At 32.8% G+C, this 10,008-nt stretch overlaps 2 protein-coding genes across 2 annotated transcripts; both read right to left on the reverse strand.

The window, feature by feature from the left end:
• Positions 1-6,002: 6,002 nt before the first annotated feature.
• Positions 6,003-7,011, reverse strand: PTS-L2 (pterocarpan synthase-like). The gene has a single exon (XM_003554178.5). The coding sequence runs from the start codon at positions 6,716-6,718 to the stop codon at positions 6,143-6,145; it is 576 nt and encodes a 191-aa protein (XP_003554226.1). The 5' UTR covers positions 6,719-7,011; the 3' UTR covers positions 6,003-6,142.
• Positions 7,012-7,928: 917 nt separating this feature from the next.
• Positions 7,929-9,018, reverse strand: PTS-L3 (pterocarpan synthase-like). Its single transcript, XM_003554179.5, has one exon. It carries the CDS (start codon positions 8,663-8,665, stop codon positions 8,114-8,116), a length of 552 nt encoding a protein of 183 aa, XP_003554227.1. The 5' UTR covers positions 8,666-9,018; the 3' UTR covers positions 7,929-8,113.
• Positions 9,019-10,008: the final 990 nt, after the last annotated feature.

Raw genomic sequence — 10,008 nt, forward strand, 5'->3', positions numbered from 1 at the left:
CGAGTTTTGATCCGGGCTTGGGGCCCATGGTCAGTAGGTAGTCAGCCACCACGAGAGGATTTGAGTCCTACACCTCCTATATTTTTAAAAATCCAAAATTATCCTTAATTTTTATATTATACCATTTTAGAATAGACACTCCATAATAATAAAAAAAATAACTTCTGAAATAGGTGCTGTGTTTTATAATAATAAAAAATAACTTTTAGAATAAACATTTTATAACCTTTAAAAATAACTTTCGAATTAGGTGTTTTCATAATAGTAAAAAATTGTTTCCAAAATAAATATTCCATAACAGTAAAAAAATAATTTTGTGTTTAAAAATAAGTATTTCATCACAATAAAATATAATTTTACTTTCCAGAAGAAATGCTCATAACAATAATAAAAAAAAACATCATGAGTCCAAAAAAAACGTGGCGGAAGTGTTGGTCATGTGGGCCTGGGCCAGTCTTATGCGGAGGGCCTTGGGCCGCTGAGAATGTCGTGGAAGTAGAAGTGAAGGTGGCTGAGCTTCTCCTTCTGAAGACTCAATGATGTTGGAGATATGCTTTGGTACAAAAGAGGTGATTTTGCTGTGCTGAATGAGAAGAGGAGCGTGAGAATGATGGTGAAAATGTGTGTGTTTTGGTGTTGGCCATGGAAATGGTGGAGGTGGTGATGCTGAGGTGAGGACAAAAAATTAGGAAAAAGTAAAACGCTGTGAGCAGCAAAGAGTGAGTTTTTTATAAGCCATTTATAGAGTGGATTGTATGGAAGAATTGGATTGGAGTGATGTGATGACATGCTAGAATAAGGTGAAAACTCGTGAACTTGGCAGTTGGCACAAGACGGTGACGGAGAAACCAAAACCTTTTTATGTGGAATCTCTTTTCCATTTCTTGATCAAACGTGTCAGTGTTAGCTTTGAATTTTTTACTTTCTCTTTTGATACATGAGTAGTGCTAAATGATTAATCACATGTCAATTCCAAATTAGATTTAATAAATTTTGAGGACACGTTGAAGTTATGTTTCTGATCATCCAAAACTTATTTGGTATCCAATATTTTCAATGTGGTGTATGGAAATATTAGACAAAATTATTAAACAAACTTGATATTATATAAATTCTCATTTTTTATATAAATCTTGTAATTTTTTGAGCCGAAAAATCATTTATTAAAGTTTCATACTCAATTAATTTTAATATTTAATTTTCAATATATAAGATAACTAGTTCATTCAATTTATCTTATAATATTATTGATTTTAGAAAAAATTTAAGTAATTTTAATTTTAAAAAAAAAATTTAGCTCGCTAATGATAATTATCTTTGAACCTTTTGACAATTTAATGCAAGTTTTCAAAAGAATACTAAGATGATATATGAAAAGAAGAGAAAAAAAAAAGATAACTAAAAAAATTTGGAGAGAAAATATCAAAATTTTAATTATATATAGATAATAAAATAAAAAATGTTTTCAAAATTTAAGAAGCAAAATATAGTTGCTTGATCTAGTGAAAAGTATAATATGTTGTTCTTTGTGTTCAAAATCACAATCAATCACGAATTATCCAAGAAACTTAAACCAACATGACAAAAAAACTTAACAATAATAACAAAACAATTTACATGTAATTTATAAAAAATCATCAATAAAATTTTAGTGACACAAGTATTAGTGATAGAAATTACCAATAGTGATAAAATTTTATCAATAATGCTTTAATTTCTTGTAGTGTGACTAATAAAAAAATTATGATCTACAACATGTATGGTTACCAACAAATTAAGCTTGAAGCATGTATTAGACATACTATCTTTAAGGACTTATTTGTGTGATGTACAAGTCCCATTGAATTTAACATGTTCTTCCCAATAATATTTTGGGACAACAAAACTAGCAAAGTTTTTCTGATGAAAATAACTCAGGATTTATCTTGTAAAAATAGAGAGAAAAGATATACAAGAATTCACTAAAACCATCTGAATAAAGAATAGATAGGATTTTTTTTTTTTGACAAACTGATATAATTTTTAAACTATCCAAGTCCAAGTAAAAAATAAGGTGAGATCTAATTTAACTGAACAAGATATGACCTAACAAATTTTTGTTTTTAATAAATAGTAAATTAATTTAATTAAATAGAAATGTTAACCTTTTTAAATATCAACAAAATATACAGTATACTATAGGTTGCAACTCCTTTGAACTTATATGGATCAAACAACTTCTTTAGGAGTTAAAGTTTTATGAAATAAGTTCAAAAAGTAGAGTTGTATTGTGAAAATAAAGCATCCTCTTGTGTTGTTTTTAATCCTGTAGTATTTTATGAGATGAAAAAACATATAGAAATTTATTGTCATTATATTTATAAAGAGTTTCTATCCAAAAAAAATCATTAGTGAGTTTGTTAATTCAAATTATCAACTTGCTGACATCTTCCTAATTTTTGAAGAGGAGCACAAATTCAATTTATTTGTTGCAAGCTTGGAATATTCAACGTCTATGCTCAATTGCTCATGGTTGAGAGAATGTTGAAAAGGATTTTATATTCCTAGGGATTTAATGTCAAGATATTTGAATGGACAAATCCCCTTTGTGTATTTAGGCATCCCTGTGGGAGCCAATTTCAGAAGAGCGGAAACATGGAAACCAGTACCTAGTAGACAAAATCTCAAGGAAACTGGCTTCATGGAAACATAAGCTTCTATCCTATGGAGGCAGGATTTGTCTAATTAAACATGTTCTATCATCTCTTCCGTTGTTTTATTTTTCCCTTCACAAGGCGCCTAAGGGGGTGATTAGTGACATCAATAAACTTCAAAGGAAACTCTTGTGGGGAGCAAAAGAGGAAGAAAAAGAAATTATGTTGGGTAAGTTGGCATCAAATATGTGGTCAAAAGGAGTGTGGAGATTTGTTAGTGAAAAAGATTCCTTGTGGGCAAGGGTTCTGAAAGGGAGAGCAGATCAAGGAGAGGATATTATGCGTAATCGGTGGACATCATCATGGTGGAAAGAAGTTCGTGAGGTATGCTCAAATGATTACCATCAGGATTGGTTCTGGAAGGCATTGCAAAGAAGGGTTGGCAATGGGGAAAATGCACTTTTTTGGAAGGATGTAGGGTTGAGACAAGAGGAGATCGGGACCAGATATAGCAGATTGCTTGCGGTCTCATCACAAGCAAATTGTCGCATCAATGAAGTTGGTAGATGAGAGGGGGAAACATGGAGATGGGACTTGAAATGGTGAAGAAGCCTTTTTGTCTGGGAAGAGCAGCTAAAAAGTGATATACTTAGTGCGCTGGAAACTGTGAGGTTAATAAAGGAAGAGGAAGATTCTTGGGGGTGGGAGGATAATAAGATATTTATAGTGAAAGGAGCATATGATGTGTTGCAAGATGGAAGGGAATTTCAAATGTCCGACTTCTTCAAACAATTGTGGAGGCTTAAAGCACCTTCCAAAATTCTAGTCTTTGGTTGGAGGGTTGCATTGTCCAAAATTCCAACTATGTTCCACCTTAAACACAGAGGGATTATGGGTCCGAGAGATGATTCAAAATGCCCCCTCTGTAAAGAGGGGGAGGAAACAATCTCACATCCTTTCTTGGTTTGCAGGGTGGCAGCAACTGTATGGTATCAGTGTGCGGCGTGGTGTGGAGTTCAAACGGCTATTAAGATGGAAGACTCCTATTGACAAGTTTCAAGTTGGGTGCAGGGAAATGATGCGAGATTGGCGTGGTCTGATGTATGGCTAGAAACAATTTGGACAATCTGGCTACAGAGGAATGATATAGTTTTTAATTATGGCAATTTAAGCTATGGAGGATATGGTGGAGCTGATCAAAGTGAGGTCCTCGCAATGGAGCAAGGCTAAGTCGAAGGGATTTCATTTTTCATTCTATGTCTGGTCTAATAACATTAGATCAATGTTACAGCAGAGTTAGACAATACCTGCAACGAAATACATGTCAAGATTCCCTTTGTGTGCTTCCTATCGGCATGCAGGTATCAAGGCAGAGTTTGGTGAGTATGTCACGTATTGGAATTAATACAGTGGGGGGCATTGCTGTGGCAATGAGTGGTGGAGAGTCATATTAAAGGCTGAGGCTGTCACTGGGTCCATGTTTATGGCTTACCAGAACCACCAAAATATTGCGCACAGACTTTGGCGGTGTCAGCAACTGATTCTACAAAATTTTCTTCTTGCTAATGGATAAAGGTGTCTTGATCTGGGTGTTGTGCTCTTGTTGGTGTTGGTGGGGTGCAATAAGTGTCGGTGGAATTTTGGTGCAGTTATTGGCAATTGATGAAAGGCATAATGGTATTAATATATCTAGTGGGGATAGTATACTGTTATGATTAGCTGGGTAAAAATGTATGACTTTGGTTTTTTGGTGTGGCAATTTCTGTTGGGCTTTATTTATGCTCTCTGGAGGGTGCTAATAAGGTGTAACCTTTGTGGGTGCTGCACAGAGAAGACTAGCCACTAAAGGCATGATCATATATACACCCATGCCAAGTTATTAAAAAAAATTGTGATTTGGAAAAATTATTCAAGTTTTTGTTATTGGTATATTAAAAAAATGAACAAATTAATTCATGTATAGTGTCTTATTATTTTCCTAAGGACTTACATTTTTTCATTGCTCTTAAATGTAATTCATTCTGAAATAATTATAAATAGCGTGTTGTTGAGTGCTTCTTCACTTAAGCATTTCACCAAGATCCAGCCATCAACTATTGACAAATTGTCAGTAAAAAAAACTATTAGCAAATTGTTTCAGCCTCATTTAAATTTTTAACGCAAATTTGCATGTAAAAACTATCAGATATCTCCGTCTTTGTTCCGTTCCGATTCAAATTTATAAAATAAGTTTTTTTTTTGTAAAAAATTATATTAAAAATCTAATTTTAGAAAAAATAAATTGATTGTTGCATATTTATTATTAACTACTTATATATCAATAAATTTATTGTAGTGCTTTTATCTATAAAAATCATCAAAAAAAGAATTTTAAATTATATAAAAATTTTAAAATAAAATTAACAAGTAGTAAATAATATTTTAATAATTTTATCATCAGGACGGATACTAGTGCGATTAGTAACATCCTCATCCTCAACCCCGATCCCATTTAAAAAAGTCGGATAATCCTTTAACTTGAACTCGTACTCGATCAACATGAGTATCTCCTATCAAAATCAAAAAGAACTCAGGCGAATACTGGTGGTAGAGTGTGTTTAGATGAAGAAATTTAAAATTCTTGAGAAATTTAAAATTCTAAGAATTTCAAAATTTCAAATACTTCAATTGAAATTCTTTTATTTTTAAAATTTTGTGTTTGGATAAAAAAAATTAAAATTATGAGGATGAAAAAAATGAATGAAAAAAAAGAAAAAATTTTGTTGATATGTTAGTTATACGTGTTTCTTTAATTTCTCACCTTTTAAAAGGAAATTGAAATTCCAGATTTTTAGTGGTTTAAAATTCTGTTTTAAAATTCTAAAATTTTAAATTTTTCATAAAAAATATCCAAACAATGAATTCTAAATTTCAGAAATCCAAATTCTCTGATAAATTACTTTTTTCAATTAAAATTCTCTATCCAAACACACTCGTATGGATTTTGTTATCATGTGTACCAAGATTTGTTCTTGCGGGAGGGATTAGATCTCCAATATGATAAGATTATTTTTGTAAAAGAACATTACAAGATTAGCATGTGAATCGAAAAGAATTATATTGTATCATTCATGTTTTTTATATTTATAAGGACCGAAACATATTTTAACTATATTTCAATTATTAAAAATTATTATTTTTGAATTATTTTTTTGTCCTTAAATACTATATAATTAATCATTTTTAATTAATTTTAAAATAAATTATAAATAAATATTAAAAAATGAGTCTTATGATATCTAAAAAAATTTACATCATAAACTTTGATTTTCTATTAAAACAAAAAAATATAAAAAAACAATTTAGAATAATATGACAACCCAAGATTTATTAATTAAAATCAGATTTTGATCTTTTACGTGATATATGCTCTTACAATTCCAAAAGCGCCTAATAAAGAAAGAAGAACGAGAAAGTAAAAAGACAAGAATCAGAGATTGATTGAACGACACTACATCTTAATGGACTGGTTAATAATGGAACACGTAGACGTTGTACTCCACGACAGCATCCCCTGTCTTGTAATCAAACGTGTGAGTCTTGGCCTGAGCATACCCACGTGCGAACCGGAAAGCCCCGCTTCCTCCAACTATTGGCATCTCCCTCACGGTGGAGAACACCGCGTTCCGCCCCAACAAGCTTAGTGTGCTGCCATTGTATTTCCCTTCGGTGAACGCGAAACTCATGATCATCAATAAACCCACATCTTCCTGGGACGCAAATCCGTAAATTCCTTGGGCCTTTCCGACGAGTTTGGATCCGGGTTCTGGGCCCACGGTCAATGGGTCGTCGGCCATCACCAGAATTCCAAAAAATGCGGAGGAAGTGTTGGTCATGTGGGCCTGGGCCACTCTCACGGCGGTGGGCTTTGGACCGCTCCCTATGTCGTGGAAGAAGAAGTGAAGGTGGCTGAGCTTCTCCTTCTGGAGACCCAAAGCTGTTGGAGATATGCTTCGATGGAAACTATGGGATTTTGCTGTGGCGAATGAGAAGAGGAGGGTGAGAACGATGGTGAAAATATATGTGAGGTTTTTGGATTTGGCCATAGAGTATAGAGATGGTGAAGGTGGTAACTAATGATGAGGTTAAACAATTAGGGAACACTAAAAGCTGTGACTCTGAGAAAAGTGAGAATTTTTGGAGTGCCTCAACGGTATGATAAGCCGTTTATAGGAAGTGTGGGAGTATTGGAGTGCTTGACCTGCTAGAATATAGCATTAACGTGAACATCCTTCGTGAATTTCGCACAGGTATTGACGGTGACGGAGTGAAACATTTAGACCAAGACTTTTTTTTTTTTTGTATTATCATAGTATCATCCATCGTACAAGCAACTTTAGTTTGCACTCTCTCTCTCATATATATATATACAAAAATATTTTGTTCACATTAATGTGGTTTATGATAATGCTCATTTTTAGAAATTTAACAAATACAATATTTCAACACATAAAACTTTATTTTGACAAAATAAACATCTTTATTTTTAAATTTCTTATAATAAAACCTTAATACTTGTATTCATATTGATTTCATATTCACTGATAAAATATATTAATTTTGCAGTTTTTTCTTTCTACCGTGTCTGGTTGTGATATGAGGATGGAAAAAAAATCTATTTTTTTTATAACTTTTATATGGGATAAAATAATTTATTTTTTCTTTTTGATCCCACGTTATAGAGTGAATCTCGATCAATATGAAGGATTTTTTTTTTATTTAATCACAAATTAACATATATAATAAGTTTATTGACTTATGTAATAATTATCTTAAAAGTAATATTTATCGTAATTTTTTTATAGGTTAACAATATACAGTTTCTATATTAATCTTGCATAAAAATTAAAGTCGTAAATATAAAAGGCTTTAATTAGTATATTATGTGTTGTACATTCATGGTCCTAACCATAAGCAAAGGCACACATTCAGAATCTTAGTCCTAATCAAACCATTACCAACAACTAACCCTAAATCCGAGGCAAGGGCACACATTCATGATCTAAGTCCTAATTAAATTGTTACCCACTATTAACCCTAAATTCTAAGTAAAGGCACGCGCATTCATGATATAAGTTATAATCAAATTGACCCACTAAAAACCCTAAACCCTAACGCAAGAGCACATATTTCACGATCTAAGTTCTAATCAAATTGTTACCCACCACTAACCCTAAATCTTATGCATTCATGATCCGAGTCCTAATCAAATCTATGGTCTTGATAGTTTGAAAGTACCTCCAGAAGAAAATCAAGTTAAGCAAACTAATTTTCTTAAATTGTTTTCTTCAGTCATAACAGTTTCTTAAGTCCATTAGCTTTAACAAAAGTAACACACACGAAGCATAAGACAAGTTCTTATTCCAAAAGCATCTAATAAAGAAAGGAGAAAGTAAAGAAAAGAATCAGAGATCGAACGATACTACATCTTCACGCACTAGTTAATAATGGAGCACGTAGACGTTGTACTCCACGACAGCATCCCCTGTCTTGTAATCAACCGTGTGAGTCTTGGCCTGAGCATACCCACGTGCGAACCGGAAAGCCCCGCTTCCTCCAACTATTGGCATCTCCCTCACGGTGGACAACACCGCGTTCCACCCCAACAAGCTTAGTGTGCTGCCATTGTATTTCCCTTCGGTGAACGCGAAATTCATGATCATCAATAAACCCATATCTTCCTGGGACGCAAATCCGTAAATTCCTTGGGCCTTTCCCACGAGTTTGGACCCGGGCTCGGGGCCCACGGTCAATGGGTCGTCGGCCATCATCAGGAGCCCGAAAAGCGTGGAGGAGGTGTTGGTCATGTGGGCCTGGGCCACTCTCACCGCGGTGGGCTTTGGACCGCTCACTATGTCGTGGAAGAAGAAGTGAAGGTGGCTGAGCTTCTCCTTCTGGACACCCAAAGCCGTTGGGGATTTTGCTGTGGCGAATGAGAAGAGGAGCGTGAGAACGATGGTGAAAGTAAATGTGAGGTGTTTGGTGTTGGCCATGGAGATGGTGATGCTAAGGACAAAGAATTAGGAAAACGTAAAAGCTGCGACTCAGAGAAAAGAGAGAATTTTTTGTGTCCCTCAGACAGTATCATAACTCATAAGCCATATTTATAGAGTGATGGAAGGAAGTGCGGAGAACTGCAAGTAAGGTATTGGAATGATTGACCTGCTAGAATAGCGTGAGCACCTTTCGGTGATGGAAAAACTTTTTGGACCAAGACTACAAGAGTTTTTGTACCGCTACTCTTAAGGTATTGTACAAGTCAAGTTAGGTTTGTATGTACGTTACAAAATGCTAGTAATTTGTTTTATATAATAATAATAATAATAACAAGATAATAAAAAATATAAATACTAAATTTAGTAATGAAGTTTATGATTTTGCTAATTTTGTCATATAGTAGAAGTTTACATATATAATATTTCAACATATAAAACATCATTTTGATAAAATAAACATCTTTGTTTCTAAATTTTTTATAGTAAAACCTTAATATTCGTATTCATAATCAGTGCATTAATATAATTTTATATTTATATAATTTTACATATTATATTAAATATTAAACACTTAAGTATGACTTAATAAAAAAATATAATAATTGCTAAAATTATGGAAAATGAAGAAAAATTATAGAAATCAAATATTGAAAAATATTAAGGCAAATTACATAACACTTTATGATTTTTTGAAATTTCGCATCTATACCGATAGATAAAAGAAATATCCCATTTAAGATAAATGGGATATCTTACTTGAAAACTGTTTTTAATCTTAACTTTTATATAGACATTTTTATCCCTTAATTATTATAAAATTTCTTATTATATCTTTGAAATTCAACGGCAATAAAATTTCTTACCCATAGTCTTTATTTTGAACTCTACAAACTCACAATACATACATGATTACTCACCTATTGGTACTCATGTGAAAGAACAGTTTTGAACACAAACATGACATGTTACCAATTATATGAGACTATGTAATATGGAAAGAGGATGTAATGATGCACCAATTTGTAGTTGGTATCATACTTTCACTCTAATCCTTTCCCTTCATCTACGGGTAAGTAGGATGATCCGATATTTCTCCTACTCTCACTTTATCAACTTTTTTTCTTTTCTTAATTCATTGAGTTTTCATCAACACAAACACATATCTTACTATTAACATGTTTCTATCAATGAAATTTATATTGATTTTGTGTAGATATATACTCCTCTACATTCAGTCTTTCTTTACTCATGTATCATCATTGTGTTCAAAGGTACTACTCTCTTTGAAATTAAGTAATCACCTTTATCTTTTAAATGTTTTTTTTTTAAGAAAACCATCA

Source organism: Glycine max, chromosome 19 (assembly GCF_000004515.6).
Source record: "Glycine max cultivar Williams 82 chromosome 19, Glycine_max_v4.0, whole genome shotgun sequence".
NCBI lineage: Eukaryota > Viridiplantae > Streptophyta > Magnoliopsida > Fabales > Fabaceae > Glycine > Glycine max.

Coding starts and splice junctions, on each gene's coding strand:
- PTS-L2 (XM_003554178.5), bottom strand. CDS start 6,718: ATGGCCAAATCCAAAAACCTCACATATATTTTCACCATCGTTCTCACC.
- PTS-L3 (XM_003554179.5), bottom strand. CDS start 8,665: ATGGCCAACACCAAACACCTCACATTTACTTTCACCATCGTTCTCACG.